Raw genomic sequence first — 18,627 nt, forward strand, 5'->3', positions numbered from 1 at the left:
CAATACAATGACCCAGGACAATTCTGAGGGATTTATGGTAAAGACGCTACCCACATTCAGAGGAAGGACTGCAGGAGAGGAAACATATAAGAAAAACAACTGCTTGAACGCATGGGTCGGGGTGGACGTGATTGAGGGTGTGGACTCGAAACTACCACACCAATGCAACTACCAACAATTTGGAAATTGGTCTTGATCAAGGACACATGACAAAACTAGTGGAAATGCGCATTGGCCATGGGTGGGGGGAGTGCGGGGTGGGGGGGTGAAGGGGGTAAGAGGAGTATGAATCAGGTAACCATGTTAAAAATGTATATTAATAAATGTTAAAATAAAAATAAAAATAAAAAAAAAAAAAAACAACTAAAATTCCATCTTCTACAGGAAGCCTTTTTTGATCCCTCTTAATTCTAATGACACCCCTCTATTCATTATATCTAACTTGCCCTGTATATATCTTGTTTATACATAGGTCATTGCATCTTCCACTAGACTGTAAGCTCCTGCAGTGTAGGGACCGTGTGTTTTTTTTCCCTTTTCTTTGTATCCCCGAGCAATTAGCACAGAGCCTGGCACATAGTGGGTACTTAATAAATACTGAATCTAGACAAGTTCCCTTAGTGGCTATCTGGGAAGAATTACCCTGCCCTCCACTCTATGAAATTCCAACAATAGATCAATATCTCAGTTCTTGTCTTGGTTTTAACCCTAGCCATATCATCTTGCATAACTTCTCTAAGGTGTCAGTTTCTTCATCTATAAAAAGGAGGCCATATGTTCCCTATTTACCCTACCCAATGGTTGGAAGAGTCAGACGAGTTAAAGATGTGAGAGGATTTCATATGAAATTCTATACTTGTGCAACAACTCACTCTTGCCTCAAGCCTTTGCATTAAGTCCCTGAAAGATAGCCCTATGACACAGATTCACCAGTTATAAATGATATTCTTATTGATAGTTATGATCCTGGTAATTACAAATTTAAAGAGGTCCTGAATATAAGTTGGAATGATAGTTGAATACTGTTTCACTTCTGAGCGGGGGAAATCTACCATTCTGAACTTTGATTTGCAGTACTATGTTGGTATGATCTGATCGTACACAAATAAGACTCAACTTCTTTTTAAACATAGTTTGGAGAGGCAGCTAGGTGGCTCAGTGGATACACAGGCCTTCAGATGTGGGGTCCTGGGTTCAAATGTGGGTGGCCTCAGACACTTCCTACCTATGTGACTCTGGGCAAGTCACTTAACTCCTATTACCTAATCCTTAATCACTCTTCTGCCTTGGAACAGATATTTCGTATCAATTTTAAGACAGAAATATTTAAAATAAAAATAAACATCAACTGGCAGAAGTGGTGGTCCAGGAACATTGAATATAATATCATGGTTGTTTAATTGGGGGTTGATTGGACCCTTTTTCCCTAATGCATTTATTTAGCTGAATTTTTTTTCTCTTCTTCCTCTTTTTCTTTTTTAAGTTTGGTTATAAGGGACAGCTTTCTGAGAAGGGCAAAGGGGAGAAATACCAAGGAAAATCTAGGGATTATAAAAACAGAAGATATCAGTAAAATTTTTAAAGGAAGAAAATAGATAAAAATAATACAATATAAGTTATCGTTGAGAGGTTTTTTTTTAATTGCGGCATCCTAAAAAGAATTATCCGAAAGTAAGGGTCAGTTAGATATGGGAAGTGGTGATTAAAATAAAGTCCAGGCTTACCTCCTCTAAGAGAGATTCCCAACCAGGTAGACAGTTTGAAAAAAAAAAAACAGTCCCACTATTGAGAAAGCTCTGTACTTGAAGTTTTAAGATAAGACTTGAATCCCATCTCTTGCATTTTCTATGTGAACCTGGAACAGAAATTTCACTCCTCAGTTTCTGCCTATGTAAAAAGTAAGTTATTTGGACTAGATGAACTCCAAAGGATCCTCTAGATTTAAATATTTCCTTCCTGAAGGCAGGAAGAGAAGTGATGATGATCTCTCAAGATCACTTCTGATTTGAAGATATGACAACTACCATACTAGCAATTTGGGGCAGGTAGATGGCACAGAACTCTAGAATCAGAATCAAATCTAGCCTCAGACACTTACTACCTGGTAACCCCAGGCAAGTGACCAAGTCCTGTTTGACTGAGTTTCTTCATCTTTAAAATAAGCTGGAGAAGGAAATGGCAAACCAATTTTCTTTGCCAAGAAAACTCCAAATGAGGTCACCAAAAGTTGGACACAACTGAAATGATTAAGCAATAACAAAAATAATAGCACTTTCAGGACTTTAAATTGCAGAAAACTAACCTTCAGTGACTATTCCCCATTTCAGATCCATTTTATTGGATTAACCATGGAATGCTGGTTCTGATTGCTGTCCTGCCCATTCTCATCCTGCAGATCACCATTGGCCTTGGTTTCCTCTACTTGCAGCACAGACTAAAAGGTATAGTTGTACATGATAGGCCAAGAATTAGACGGTCAGTAGGCTGAGATTCATACATATTTTACACTGCGAAGGGGAGGTCATCAAAACTTGTTTGGGCAAATATTTCCTATGTACTCCCTCTGTATGAAACTCCTGATCTTGGCAAAATTGTGAAGTAAGTAAAGTTTGATTTTTCATAATCTCAGCATCCCAATTCTGAAGTCTTTCCCCCAGTTAATTGGTCTCTTCCTCCCCACCTGACCCCCAATTTCTATCACATTCTATCTTGCTACCTGTCACTATTCTTTATTCATCTTGGAATCTGCCACTGTGTCCTGCTCAAATATTTTTAATGGAATCAAACTATGGTTCTAAAGCAAAAATCTATGCTGAAACTAGTTTTAAGTTTAATCTGCATTCTTAACATTTTCTCCATCACTTTCTGAAGTCTAGACAATCAACAAAACAATATATCAAGTCCTGATTTGTAGCTTTTGTCAACTTCAGAGGAGTAAAAGGCTCACCCTAAAAATGTCACAATTGACTCTATCCAGTTTGAGCACATCCCTGCAAAAGTGTGGATTTTCAAACCTTAGCCTTAGACTTTGGGGGAAGGAGAAAGTGTATGTTTTGTACACCTGAAATCATGATTCACAATTGGTAGTCTGCTTTACCTGGCCCCTGACCTTTGGGTAATTTGCACCCTCAAAGAGGGGCTCACATTCTCCTTAGAAAGACATGAAACAAATGAAGATTTACAGGGCCACATATCAATCAGTACAAATGCAAAATAATGCCTGTACACTGAGTATCGTCGCGTATTTTGGCAGTGGGGCCAAAGTAAAAGCCTAAAGTGGACTCGGAGTCAATTCCAGGTTTCCTAAGTCCACAGTTAAGAGAGGGGAGATACAATATAAGTAGAATGAGGGGGGTTCCTAGGTAGTAGAGAAAGGGCCTGAGCAAAAATGCAAGGATATTGGGAAGAAGTAGGCTTTTGCTTAGAGTCCTAGCAAAGCAGGAATCAACCTATGTCTCTGTCTCTATATTTTAGGCAAACTCCAAGCAGAGATTGGTAAGTTCTATGTATCTTTATCTCATTATAGTTCCCAAGATGAATCTGGGCAACTTGCCCCCCAAACAGAAATCGCCTATTTCAATTCCAGTGGAAAGATATGGGTGGTGGAGCCTCATAGTCTCACCAACCCACCTCCAGAGCCCTGAGTTCAACAAAACATTTTGGAGTAGGAAGAAAAGTACTTGATTTAGAGTTAAAAGACCCAACTTCTTATTCCAGTTCTTCAACTTTGGAAAATCACTTAGCCTCTTTAGGCCTCAATTTCCCCATATGTAAAATGAAGTTAAACTAGATTATTGCTAAAGTTCTTAAGGTTTGGAAAATTCTTCCCTTTTAAAAGACTCCCTATGACCTTTCAACATGCCTTCTCATTCAGTCCTCTGTCTTTAGAAAAGGCATCATTTCCTTGGACTTTGTCTCCAAAATAGGGGATTCTTCCTTCCATCCCTCCCTATTTGCCTCCCGCCTCTCAAAACTGAATAATTACAGAAACAATTTAAATAAAATAGATAACCGAATCCTTAAAAGAATAGAGAAGTCCCCCAAGTCATCAAACCTAAACTAATCTTTTATTCCCTTTTGTATTTCAGAGAATCTTCATAGAACTTTTGGTAAGTTCTCTCTCTCTCTCTCTCTCTCTCTCTCTCTCTCTCTCTCTCTCTCTCATATATATATATATATATATGTGTGTGTGTGTGTGTGTGTGTGTGTGTGTGTGTGTGTGTGTGTGTCTATCTCTATCTCTGGCTCTGGCTCTCTCCCTCTCTCTTCTACCTATCCCAGTATCTCTGAATTAAAATTGTGTTTCACTAGCCATGCCTCATCTTCCTGTCTCAATCACCAGGGATATAAGACCCTGGCAAATGCAGAGAAACTGAGAGTAAAACACAGAGAATAAGAGCAAAGTTAGTTCCCTACACTATTTAATTCAATATATCATTTTGTATATATATAGCACTGCAATGGTCACTGGGATGGGGTAGGGGGCGGGTGGAGTGGATTATTAAAAAAAAAGAAATATATGTAATTACTCCACACCAACAATGTAGTCTAACATCCTATAAAGCAAAACAAACTGACTCCCTATAAAGCAGTAAAAACTGTAAAGTCAGCGAAGGCTCCATGAGAATGGATTGAGGTTAGCCAAAGAAGGCTTTTTGGAGGAGGAAAATCATGCCCATCATGAATTATGGAATTTTGATCAGCAAAGAAACAAGAGGTGAGGGGGACGTTAAGTGAAAGAACGTAAGACATTGATGTGTAAGATTTATATGGACCACAATGAGGAAGACAAGTGCAAAGGAATGACACTGTGGAGTGGCTGCTTTGCTTCTGAAGATTCCCTAAGGTTAAGAGCAAGTCATCCTGTGACTTGCCCAACAACATCTAGAGATCCAGGTCTATATCCCATCCTGATTCTTTCACTTACTGGCTATGACCTTGGACAAATCATTCTATCCTTCTGGATCTCAATTTTATCATCTCCTAAATCAATCAATCAATCAATCAATCAATAAACATTTATTAAGTTCCTAATATGTGCCAAATGAGGGGTCTAAAGCAGTAGTGTCAAACTCAGAGTTGATTAGAAAACCATAAATTAGCATTCTCTATATTGTATTGTATTTTTATTTATTTTGTTGAAAATTACCAGGAACCTAACCCAGTAGAATTGAGCATCGGCTACAGGAGGGGGGTGGAAGGAGGGAAGGGAAAGAACATGAATCTTGTAACCATGGAAAAATATTCTAAATTAACGAATTAAGATTTTCAAAAAAATAAATAAAGAAAAGAAAATTACCAGGGACAGCTGGGTGGCCTAGAGTCAGGCCTAGAGATGGAAGGTCCTACATTCAAATGTGACCTCAGATACTTCCTAGCTGTGTGACCCTGGACAAGTCACTTAGCCTCCATTGCCTAGCCCTTATTGTTCTTCTGCCTTGGAACCAATACGTATGAATTCTAAGACAGAAGGTAAGTGAGTTTTTTAATTATAAAATTTTTAATAAAATTATACAGTTTTAATAAAAATTTTTATAAAATTATGTTTTATAAAATCTTATAAGTTTTTATAAAAATTTTTAAATAAAATTATAAAATATTTGAATCTCTTTTGGAAGTAGAGGGGCAGCTAGCTTGTTGTTGAGACAGCTAGGTAATGCAGTAGATAGAGTGCTAGGCCTGAAGGAAGACCTCATCTTCATTAGTTCAAATCTGGCTTCAGACACTTACTAGCTATGTGACCTTAGACAAGTCATTTTACCATGTTTGCCTCAGTTCTTCATCTGTAAAATGATTTACAGAACAAAATGGGCAAGTAAACCCCAAATGCAGTCTCATGAAGAGCTGGACTGAATAAATAATTAAATAACAACAACAATACCTAATTACATTTTAATTCAGTTTAATCCAGCAGGTCTCAGTGCTGTCTGGACCAACTGTTGCTAAATTCCCTTCTTATGCTAACATCCTATAATTCTGAGTTCAGAGGAGGGAAACATAACTGTGTGCTAAGTGGACGAAAGAAGAATTGGAGGAAGTGGTACTTAAGCTAGACCTTGAAGGATGGCAGGATTTTGATAAATTAGCAGAGGTGAGATACTTGCTGCAGTTATTACGATCTTGCTTAGAAATAAGAGCTATCCAAAAGTGCAACGGGATGCTGAAGATGGTTCTAGGTTCTGCCTTAGTTGAATCCCTTCCAATGAAGCTCGTATAATCACTTTGGGTGGGGGGAGGCAGTGAAGGTGGCCAGGTTAGAGGGGACTGTTGTTCAGCAGGTAAGATGGTTTCTGGGGTCCTTCCTCTCACTGAGATTCCAAGATGCTGATCTTATGATTCTATATTCAGATCCCTATTTCCTGAGAGTGCCCTGCTGGAAGATAGCACTTTTTGTGATTGTGCCAGTTCTTGGGCCCCTCATTGCCATGATCATCTGTTACAATTGGCTTCATCGAAGATTGGCAGGTAAACTGTCAAAGTAGGGGAACTCAGGGGCAATCAAAAGTAGAATCCCTTTAAGATGAGATGCAACCTATATCATATTACCTGCCTTCTCCGGGAAGGGGAGAGAGAGAAGGGGTGGGAAGGAGGGGGGAAAAAGAACAAGATTTTTGGACATCACTAATATGAGAATTTGTTTACCTTGGATGAAGCATATTTATTACATATTTACAACAAATCATATGTATTATAGTTATGTTACATATTATATTATGTTATATATTTACAAAATACAAATAAATAGTAACAAAAAAAGGAAAAGGGAAATTGGGCTTTTGGAGCCAGTATATGCTGGATATATGATTGCCTGCATGCACATATGCACACACACACGCACACACACACACACATACACACACACAAGGGTTCTGAGCACTTATCAAAATAAGGCAGCAAATATTTCTAGATTTTTAATTGAGAAGATAGCAAGGATTGATTTCCAAAAAGAAAAAGGTTGGGGAGGCTCCTGGGCCAATCAATGCAGGCTAGGACTTAACTGATCAAGAAATTTAACAGTGACCTGAGTGCTTGTTTCTTTCTGTTTTAGGACAATTCCTCGAAGAGTTAAGTAAGTTCATCTTTCCTCCCGTCCATATGCTTTGATGGGTCTCTACTTTATATTTTCCCATCCACGGGTCCTCACCTCCGCCTCATCCTCCTGAAGCTTGAGGTCCTAGGTTCCTAGGAAGTCATAATATTCACAACAGGGATTTTCCTAGTCTAATCTTGCCATACGGTGGTTGTTTATTTAATAATAGCTAATATTTATGTAAGCACATTGAGATTTATTGAAAAACTCTACATATAGTAACTCATTTTGATCGTCACAATAACCCTGCTATTACTATAATATAAAGTCTTTCACTACCCAACTCCTTCCTATCTTTCTAATCTTCTTTTTCTTTTTTTAACCCTTATCTTCTGTCTTAGAATCAATACTAAGCATACTATACACTAAATACTAAATATTGATTCTAAGATAAAAGAACGGTAAGGGCTAGGCAATCAAGGCTAAGTGACTTGCTTAGATGAGGAAACTGAGACTGAGAAAAATTAAGAAACTTGGCCAGGGTCACAAAACTTTTTAGTGTCTGAGGAAAGCTGTGAATTCAGGTCATCTTTGTAATTCTATGTCCTATGCTCAATCTGCTGACACCTAGTTGTCTTTTTAATTTAATATTAATTTATGGTGAGTCTATACCTCTTTCCTTCACTTCAGATGACTCCTCTTCTATCCCAGAAAGAAAAGAATAGGTGGTTTTTCATTTGTAGAAGCATTTCTAAGGGAAGAGATACCTCACTCTCCCTTTCCCTTGATCCCTGTGTCTTAGGAAATCATTACTTGGGTCTCTTTTTGTAATTGCACATTTCATTCCATTTAGGGTCATAGGGTCAAAGATTTAGAGCTAAAAGAGACCTTAGAAACTGTCTATTCCAACCTCCTCATTTTATAGATGAGAAAACTGAGGCCTGTGGAGGTTAAGTGACAAAGCCAAAGTCACATATAGAAAGTATGTTCTCATTAGAGATGAAGAACAACTAGTTACCACCCCTTTCATGGTAGTAACCCCTTAGAAAAACAATTGGTTGCTTCCTTTACCACTCCATATATACTAGCTGTGTGTCCTTGGACAAGTCATATAACCTTAAAGAGCTTTTCTATAGGTACTATAGAAATCTAAGGTATTACTAGCTATGGTCTCTTCTGGATCTAAAATTCTAATTTTTCACCTCTACACAATATAAAAATTACTAAATTCTTATAACTGTCCTATTTTTCATGACTCAGGTCAAGAGAGAATGAGGGAGTCAGAAGAACAAGCAGCCCAATTTGGCTAGTTTGTGGAGGGGAGGAGGGAAACAGGGAGTCCTAAAAGCAATCAATGGATTAGAAAAAGATTCTACTCTTGGCTGGAGCAGTCCTACCCATAGGTAGGGAAAGAGACACAACATTCAGAGTCCTTTCTGCTTCTGTGATCGATGCCATTGAAAAGGAGTAAATCAGTCGAGAAGCATTGATTAAAGTTTTTTTAAGCTATATTATTTATTTACATATTTATTTGATGGCTATTATATAGTTCATACCATTTATGTTTATTTTTTTTATTATATCATTTATTTTATTTATAACTATATATGAAGTACTATGTTAAGCACTAAGGACAGATAAAAAACAAATGCATGATCCTTGCCCTCAAGGAACTTACATTCTAATGAGGACACAATATGCAAACTTCTTTATAAATACAAAATATATGCAGAATAGATGGAATGTAATTTCAGAGGGAAGGCACTCACAGAGGTCATGATGGGAAAGGTCTTTTGAAGAAGGTAAGATTTAACTGAGTTTTAAAAGAATCCAGAGAAGTCAGGAGTTAGAAGTGAGGAAGGAAAAAATCCTAGGCATAGAGAAAAGATGGAAGATGGAGTGTCATGTTTGAGGGATGACAACAAAGCTAATGTTGTTGTATCATAGAGTATATGGAGGAGAATATGGTGATAGAAAACCAGTGGGACAGCTAGGTACACAATGGATACAGCTCCAGGCCTGAAGTTGAAAAGACCTTGGTTCAAATCTGACCTCAGACATTTCCTAACTGTGTGACCCTGAGTAAGTCACTCAACCCCCACTGCTTAGCCTTTGTCACTCTTTTTCCATAGAATATGTAAAGTAAGAAGTGTTTTTGTTTGTTTGCTTCTTTGTTTTAATCTCTTTCATTATGTCACTTCTCTTCTCAAAACTCTTTGATTTTTATTTTAAGGATTTTAAAAACATTGCCATACCTTAAAAGCTGAGTTATAAGGTGGCAGCAAAGGAAACTGGGTACATTATAATTTCCAAGATAGTAGGACAAATTGAAGAAGATGTGTCTATAAAGAAGTCAGAAGTCAATCAAGAAACCAAAATCAAGAAATTGGAGAAATAAGACAAATATATTTTCAAAGACCATAGAAACTATTAATGACTAAGAATGCAAAGTAGTTATAAGGGACTGAATCTAAGTTCTAATGACCATTATATAAAGAAGTTCTTAACTTTTTTCTCTTACATTAACCCCTTTTTCAGAATGTTATTTTAATGCGTAAAATATATAAGATTATAAAAGAAACCAATTGTGTTGAAATTCAGTTATTAAAATATTTTTAAAACAAGTTCATAGACCCCACCCCGTTTTAGAGCTCTTGCTTTCTATTAATCCTACCTTGCTGAGAACCAATATTAATTGACTTCAATCTAAAAATTTGCTTCCAATCATGACTGCAAATTATAGTATACAGCTGAGTAATGAATTCAGGTTTGGGGAATAGAAAAAAATGTACTCATGCCAGGATCTATTCAATCATATTTTTGCTACAACCTAATATGCATATTCCTTTCAAGGCAGAACTGGTTGATCGCCATGTTAATTCATGTACATTCTTTCCTCCCTGCCTCCATTCACCTCCTTTTCCTTTCTGTACAAGGCATGCTGATCCTTCAAGGCACAGCTCAGGTCCCTTTTTCATGATGCCTTCCCCCAATAGTCCATTCCTCAATGATCATATTTTCTTCCAAACTTTCACAGCATTTGTGCAACTACTGTACATAACTGGTTGTTGTTCAGTCTTGTTCAGTAGTGTCTTGCTCTTTGTAATCCTGTTTTGGGTTTTCTTGGCAAAGATACTTTAATACTTTGCCAGTTCCTTCTCCAGATCATTTTACAGATAAGAAAACTGAGGCAAGCAGGGATAAGTAATTTGCCACATGTCACACACAAAGTGCTGAGGCCAGACATGAATTCAGGAAAATAAGTATTCCTGACTTCAGGCCTGGCATTCTACTTATTCCCTGTGCCACCCACCTACCCTTACATAATTAGCAACATATCACTAAATTTAACAACTTAGTTCTGAGGAAAGTATCTTTATCCACTTACATTATTGATTTTATTCAAACTCAACTTTTAGCAACATAATTCCAAACTGAGAAGAGAAAACCACTTTTCTACAATCAGACCAAACAAGATTACTTATTAACTCATTTAACATTAACATCTTAATAAGTTTAGTTATTTGGATTTCTCAGACCAAACTAGAAGTGAGTGGGTTAATTGTTGAATTAGACATGAAAATAACAAAAATGTCAACTGACAACCTGACACTGAGAAAGGAAAAAAGAAAAATGAAAAAGCATGCACCAACCTGTGTTAACACATAATACAATAAGGGAAATCATAATGATGACTTTAATTCATCAAAAAAAAGTTATGTTCCATTTTCTTTGTTCAAGACATCAGGCTATAATCTACTTAATAAAGTCTTCCATTTAAAAATTATTTAATTTTTAAAAGTTGGTGCTTAAAAGATAAATTTTACATTTCATCTTGCTCTAATACATGGGAACTTATAAATGTGTTAATACTGGTCTTTGTTCTATCAAAAAAGATCCCAAAATAAATAGAATGATAGATATCTAGACCTAGATATCAAGACAGACAGACAGAGAAAGAGAGAGTTACAGAGAGAGAGGGAGTGAGAGAGGGAGAAAGGGAGGGAGAAAGGGAAGGAGGAAGGGAGAGAGACAGAGACATAGGCAGAAAGGGAAAGAGGGAGAAAGAAAGGGAAAGAAGGAGAGAGGCAGAGAGGGAGAAAGGGAGAGAGAGAGAGAGAGTTGAAAGTTAAATAGTAGATAATAGTAGATACTATTTAATAACTGATTTTTTTTTTGGAAAAAAAACCTTTCATCCTATCTATAGTCAATCTTTACAACTTTATAACATCAACTACTCTGGTCTTTGGCCAACAGATAGTCCATCAAGTGGTTCAGACTCAAAGCCTTTTTACCTTTTAACAGCCTATTAGTGGGGGCAGCTGGGTGGCTCAGTGGATTGAGAGCCAGGTCTAGAAACGGGAGGTTCTAGGCTCAAATATGGCCTCAGACACTTGCTAGCAGTGTGACCCTGGGCAAGTAACTTGACCCCCATTGCCTAGCCCTTACCACTCTTCTGCCTTGAAGCCAATACACAGTATTGACTCCAAGATGGAAGGTAAGGGTTTAAAAAATAGCCTATAAGAGCTAGCCTTTAAGTATTCAGAGTCCATTCCACATTTTAATACACTTCTGTTGAGAGATCAAAACAAACTTTATTTTCCAAAGATTTATTCTGTCAATTAGTCAACATTCATTAAGCATCCTCTATTGGTACGAGAATGATTAAGACATAATACTTGTCTTCATGTAGCTTTTAGTATAATAGNGAAAGGAGATAGGAAAGGAAAGGAAAGGAAAGGAGATAGGAAAGGAGATAGGAAAGGAAAGGAAAGGAGATAGGAAAGGAAAGGAAAGGAGATAGGAAAGGAAAGGAAAGGAGATAGGAAAGAGGAAAGGAAAGAGGAAATGAATGAAATGAAAAAGAAGAGTAGAAAGATAGGAAGGAGCTGGGTTGTGAAGAACTGTATATTTGGTCCTTGAGGTGATAAGAAGCCACTGGAGTTTATTGAATGAGGGCAGGGGCAAGGAAATGACATGGTGAGGCTCTCCTCCACCCTTTTGGCCAGAGTGGAGGATGAACTTCAATGGGCAGGAGGACCAACTGAAAGATTTGCAGTAGACCAGGCATTAGGTGATGAGGGCCTCTCCAGGGTGGTAGCTACATAAGTGGAGAAGGGCACATCTACAAGAAGGGTCATGAAGGTAGAAATGACAAAGATGAATGATGGGTTTGATATGCAGATTGAGTACGAAGGAGAAATTACTAGATTGAGAGCCTGGGTTCCTGGGAATATGATGGCACTCCTCTATAATGTCAGAGGAATTAGGAAGTGGGGAGGGTTGGGGAAAGACAGACTTATGTTTTCTACACATAGAGTTTGAGATGCCTATGGGATATCCAGTTCAAGATGTCCAAAAGAGGTTTTCTTCTTCTTCCAGAAAATCCCTTTTGAGTGATATTGGCCTCCCCTTGAAGCAACAGTGAAGAGGTGGACCAGCTTGACCCTTCACTGGAGGGCAGATCACTGGCTAACCTACGAGAGAGGTGCACCCTCCAGCACTTTTCTCACGAAGGATTCTTCACGCACTTGCCAAGAAGAGAAGACATTCAAATTGGCACTTACAGGCTCCTTTCTGGACCTCTGGTCCAAGATAGGAAGAATTCTTTCTTCTTTCTATTCTCTCTTTTCTTCTAATGCTTCCCCTTTTGCTCTATCCCTCTCTTCCTTGTTTCTTTCTAGTTTCCTTTTTCTTTCCATTTCCATTCCCTTTATTTTCTTTGCCTTCCTTCATTTATCATCTTCCTCTTTCTAGATATCAAATGAGAATTAAGGGCCCAATGAAATGCAAATGAATATTGATTTCTTTCTGCAAAGAGCTAGGGCCTGTGTATAATGGGGGCAAAAGGGAAGAGACCTCATAGACCCAAGAGGTGAGGCAGCAGCTGGGCCCTGAAGAGTGCATATGGGAGAGTCTCCTGTAGGAACTGGGAGGCCATATACATGGGGAGTTGACCCAAGAATCCTAGGCTTTAAGTTTCTATGACAATAGCAGACTAATAATAATCAGAGTGCTTGGGGATTAAAAGTGGCGGAATTCTCAGTTTCTCTTCTATACCTCCTCTTTCTATATATCCAATTCTCTGTCGAGTCTTATTTCTCCCTACCTCCTCATCTTTCATCCTTATTTCTGTCAATCTCTTATTTATTCAACCACTATTTATTGAATGACTACCATATGTAAAAGAATTTTGCTAGGTGCTGATTAATAATAATACTATCCCCTTTCACTCACCCCATTCCTTCTTCCTTTGTGTGACTCTCTCCTTTCCCCTCCTCCATCCCAACACTGTCCCTTATTACATCACAGAAGCCATAAAGGTGAGCCTATAGCCCATGGTCTGCACATCCAAGCTGATCAGACACTCATTTAAAAAAAAAAAAAAAGCACCAATACCTTGGACTGAAAAAAACATTTACTTATGAGGCTATGAACCACACTGCTTGCCTTTTCTTAATCTCCTATTTGCTTTTAACTGGATTCCCTTCATTTTTTTCTCCTCACATGTACTCAGAAGTAATCTCATTTATCCACAGACCATGCCAAGGAAACTAATGTTCTCTCAGTGTATATCAACGGAGAAAGTGTAAAAAAGTTAAGTCACTCATCCCAAGGCACCTGTGATAGGAGATTCTTCTAATAGTTGATGAATTCTTACTTTTTGCCAAAGTACAGACCACAGATGGGACAGCAAAAGCTTCTTCTCTCAGTGGGTCCTTTGGTATTAAACAAACGTTAAGGCTGAAGCTTTTCCCTCTACTGGGAGCAGCAATGGATTTGTCCCTTACTGTGTACCTTCCTCTGGCCACACAAATATGAGCTCAGACATTGTACAAGGGCACAGAAATAGTCTCTGCTCTGTCATGTTAGTTGGTGGACTGGGAACTGAAAGATGCCAAGTATGTGCCTCACCTAAATAGGTCTCCTGGTGGCACTTTAATTCTGATATGTCCTAGAAATCTTTACCACACTGAGAAAGGTGATGAGTATAGTTCTAGGGGTGGACCTGATAGAATCATCTCAGTTTTGTCATACAACAGACAGTCAGAAGATTTTTTCACAAATGTGCACATTTATGGGAATTGAGATTCAAGGCATCCCAGAATGACCTTTAAGGGCAGCTAGGTGGCATGTGAATAGAGTACCATGCCTAGAGTTAGAAGATTCATCTTCCTGAGTTCAAATCTGACCTCAGACACTTACAAACTATGTGACCCTGGACAAATCACTTAACCCTTCCTTTTTGCCTCAGTTTCCTCATCTGTAAAATGAACTGGAGAAGGAAATGCAAACCACTCCAGTATTTTTGCTAAAACCCCAAATGGGGTCACCAAGAATTGGTCACAACTGAAATGTCTGAATAACAAAAACAAGAAGAACAAGTTCTCATAATGGGAGCAGACCTGGAGACATTCATCTATGTATACCTACCAGTGGTTATCAAAGTGATAATGAGTGCTGAAACATTTGACATGGATATAGCAGGAAAAGGGCCCTTTTGGGAACTGAGAGACATAGGATTCTGGTTATGAGAGCCTGCTAAGTAGGAAGTGATCTGGCTCTCCTCTTCCCAAGAACAGAGCATTTCTCTCCCTATACTTAGAGGAGAAAAAAAGGGGTGATCATTACAAAACAACATGTTATGTCATCTCCTTGACAGCCCCAACATAAACTCAGTACTCTAGCCAAACCAATCTGCTTACCACTCCCAGCCCCAATAATTTATTTTTCTCAATTCCATACCTTGGGTACATTACCCATTCTTGAGTCACTATTCCAACTCTATATTCTAAACTTAGTTCCAAATTCACCTTCAAGAGACTCCCCAGATTTTCAACCATCCCATCCATCCCACAGTATTTGTTGGCTTTTTCATTGTCTTAAGAACTCAGTTTGGACATTTCCTCTTGTACCTTTCAGCTGCCTTGTGATGACTTTTCAGCCTTTTATATGCATCCTCCTTCCCCAACAAAACTGTTATTTTTGAGATTAAGGAATGTGTATGCTTTTTCTGCTTTCTTTGAAGCCCATCAAACACTTATTTTTATGGTGTTACAATGGATAACTAATATTGTTGAATCACAAAGCTTTAGAGTCTACCAGACTCTACCAGACCAGTCCTTCACCCAATTTATTCAAACCAGGTGTGCTATTATCCTTTAGAAAGATCCCATAGAGTCCCTTGCCACTAAATGCCAGGAATCCTTGATTTTATTGCCATGGCATTCTCCCTTATGGGAAGTGCCCTTAGAGTAGGGAGACTTAAGAAAGGTGCCCAAGCACCAAATAGACCTTGTCGCCCAAGCCAAAAAGGGTTTTATGAACTGGAGCAAAGACTGAGAAATCAAAAAGACTCAGAAGCTGGAAAAACAACTATGATCATGAATGCAAAGAACAGTGGTGGGACAGGATAGGACCAACTGCTGAGAGATAAGCCCTGAGAGACTACCAGAGGGCCTTCACTCTCCTTTGCTTCAATTTAAAGAGAGAGAAAGCTATAACACCAAAGATTCACAGCTTGGGGTGATGATGCATACCAGTCAAAGGCTGATGACTGATCCAATGACTTTCCACATCCTAACAAGGCCACTTTTCCTAGCTACCACAAATTGTAAGCTCATTTATCTTTAACTCTTATTTTAGAATTCATTTATTGACTATAAAACTCTGTTGGCTAGCAGAAATGCTAAGGAGTGTATTTAAGGCTTCATTTAAATAGAGCATAAGAGAGAACAAATCTTATTCTAGGGAGGTGTCAAGTTTGGTTTGCACTGGGAGCTTGGGACTTAATTTAGGACAAAGTAGGAGAATGATATTGACCTCCTATAAGTCTGACAAAAGAACTGCTGCCTGCTATCCTTGCCAGTTTATAATCTAAAGGTATATGAACCCCAAATTCAAACAATACAGGAGACTTAGCCTTTTAACAGGCGGATACTCCTCTCCCATTTTTTTGACTGTCCAAAATTATCTGCCAAGCCCACAGGTTCAGCCCAAATGAAACTTTCCATCTCCCTAGAATAAGGAATGCTCCCTAGAATAAGGAATGTATAAAATACACATGGATTAGTATCTCTGCTGGCCAACAAGATTTTATAATAAATGAAGTCTAACTTGAAAAGAACAGATAAGGAATAAACAAGTTTGTGCACTCAGTGAAGCCCAGAAAAACAGCTTTACTAGGAGATGGAAGAAGTCACCTGATTGGTTTCAGGTGGCTGGATCTCACCTCCCCTGAGCTACACATCACCCATTCTGCCTATCTTGACTACAGACTGTGATCTCAGCATAGGATTAATTCACATCTTCAGACAACCTCTTATGGTTTATCTCTTAGCAAGTGCCCCTGAAACACTCTAGCCCTATGCCTCCTGCCTGCAATCTCATTTACCTCTCAGGCCTCTGTGTCTATTTCCTGCTGGCATCACTCTCAGGCCTTTTATTGCTATCCTTTTTTCCAAAGGTGAGTGGGGCTGAGCTTGGGAGTCAAGGTTACTTTCTGACCAATAGTCAGGGTCCTCCCTAGGATCTCTCTTCTCAAACAGCAGGTTATTCTTATGTCCAACCTAAGTTATTCTTACTGCTAGGAAAACCTAGTTTTGTACTATGCTTGATGGAGAGAAAATATGAACCACTTAATATTTCATAAGTGTCTTAGTGGGTGCACCTAGAGAGTTAGGTGGCACAGTGGCTAGAGTGCTGGGTTTGGAATCAGGAAGATATAACTTCAAATCTGGCCTCAGACACTTATAAGCTGTGGGATGCTGGGCAAAACCTCTGACTCCCTCAGTTTCCTCAGTTGTAAAATGGGGATAATAATAGTACATATATCCCAGGAGAGAATCAAATAATGTATTTGTAAAGCACTTAGCATAGTGCTTGGCACCTAGTAAGCACTGTATAAATGCTAGTTATAATTACTATTATTATTATCAATATTATTATATGCACTTGTTGGATTTTCCTGAGTGACCCTTGAGATGTTGTATGGGTACTCAGCCCTATTGAGATCCATTGCCCCCAGGTAATGAAAGAATTAGAAAAAGGATTTGAGGCTTTGTTGGTGGTGTTCAGTCTTTTTCAGGCATGTCTGACTCTTGGTGTACCCTTTGGAGTTTTCTTGGCAAAGATACTGGAAAGGTTTGCCATTTCCTTCTCCAGCTCATTTTACAGATGAGGAAACTAAAGCAAATAGGATTAAGGGATTTACTCAGAGTCAACCAGCTAGCAAGTGTCTGAGGCTAGATTTGAATTTAGGAAAGTGAGTCTTCCTAACTCCAGCCCTGGCACTCTATCTACTGCCTGGAACTTCATTATATGAGTCTGGGGTCTAAGTCAACTGGGAACATATAAATGCCATAGAAGGATATTTCATAATCATAATTGTTGGAGAAAGTCCAGCTGTAGAATTGGAGGGTTTGGACTCCTAGATCTGAGACCTTTTTATAACTGTGTTACCTTATTCTTCACATCTCTGGGAGCCTCGGTTTGCTCATCTATAAAATGAGAACGTTGTGACTAAAGTACTTCTAAGATTACTTCTAGTTCTAAATCCTAGAATCCAAATGATAAAAATGGATCCTAAAAGGAGAAGTGAAAAAAAAGTAGGAATTGACTAAAGACCTGAAGAGTATATTAGATTTCTTTTTTTCAAATAATTGTCCAATTTTTATTAATCAATACCAATTATTTTTATCTGAAATGTTACTTTTAAATTTAATTTCATTTTTCTCCAATTACATGTAAAAATAATTTCCAACATTTTTAAAGGAATTTTGAGTCTCAAATTCTCTCCCTTCCACGCTTTCCTTCCCCCCAACCCTCACACTGAGATGGTAAGCAGTCTGATATAGATTTTACATATGCAATCGGGTAATAAAACATTTTTCCATATTAATCATTTTGTGGAAGGAAACAAAAAAAAATAAGAAAGAGTGAAAAAAAATTGCTTTCATCTAGATTCAGAATCTGTCAGTTCTTTCTCTGGAATCACATGGCATTTTTTATCATGAGTCTTTTGGGATTGTTTTGGATCACTGGAATATGTTAGATTCCAAAGCAAGAACCTTTTACAAGAAAGATTCCAAGCAGTTGATCTTGATGTCTCTGAAAAACAAAGCAAAAAGAAATGGGTTTAAGAAATATTATGGTTGGACGTGGGAAATAATGTTTTTAACATCTAGGGGATAAAACATTGGAACAAGTAACTGAGGGAAGGTGTAGAGTCTACATCTCTGAAGATTCTGAAGAAAATAGATTGTCATTAGTCATGGAAGCTGACTGAAGAAAAAAGTACTTGATGGAAGCCTATCTCTTGGCCCCCAAATACATTTAGGAGTGTAGAATCATAAATCTTTTAGTCCTTATCTATCCAAATTGAAGAATTCTAATCTTTTTAGTCTGTCTTCATATAAGGCCTCTCTCTCATTTTATTCATGATCAGGGCAGTCTTCTCCAGTTTCAACTCCATGGTATAGTGAAAAGTACACTGAATTTATAGTCAGACACTCAGATTCAATTCCTTATTCAGCCACTTCATGACTGTGACCTTGGGCAAATCACTTAATTTCTCTAGTCCATAACTTTCTCATTTG

General features: G+C 38.1%; 1 protein-coding gene across 1 annotated transcript in view; it reads left to right on the forward strand.

Moving 5' to 3' along the window:
• Positions 1–7,104, forward strand: part of MOG (myelin oligodendrocyte glycoprotein) — a 23,606-nt gene extending 16,502 nt beyond the window's left edge. Inside the window, exons 3-7 of the mRNA XM_044675255.1 lie at positions 2,328–2,441; positions 3,475–3,495; positions 4,089–4,109; positions 6,349–6,465; positions 7,049–7,104. Of these exons, the coding sequence (XP_044531190.1) occupies positions 2,328–2,441; positions 3,475–3,495; positions 4,089–4,109; positions 6,349–6,465; positions 7,049–7,104 (329 nt within the window). The remainder of the gene's footprint in view (positions 1–2,327; positions 2,442–3,474; positions 3,496–4,088; positions 4,110–6,348; positions 6,466–7,048) is intronic.
• The last annotated feature ends 11,523 nt before the right edge of the window (positions 7,105–18,627 follow it).

Source organism: Gracilinanus agilis, chromosome 4 (assembly GCF_016433145.1).
Source record: "Gracilinanus agilis isolate LMUSP501 chromosome 4, AgileGrace, whole genome shotgun sequence".
Classification (NCBI taxonomy): domain Eukaryota; kingdom Metazoa; phylum Chordata; class Mammalia; order Didelphimorphia; family Didelphidae; genus Gracilinanus; species Gracilinanus agilis.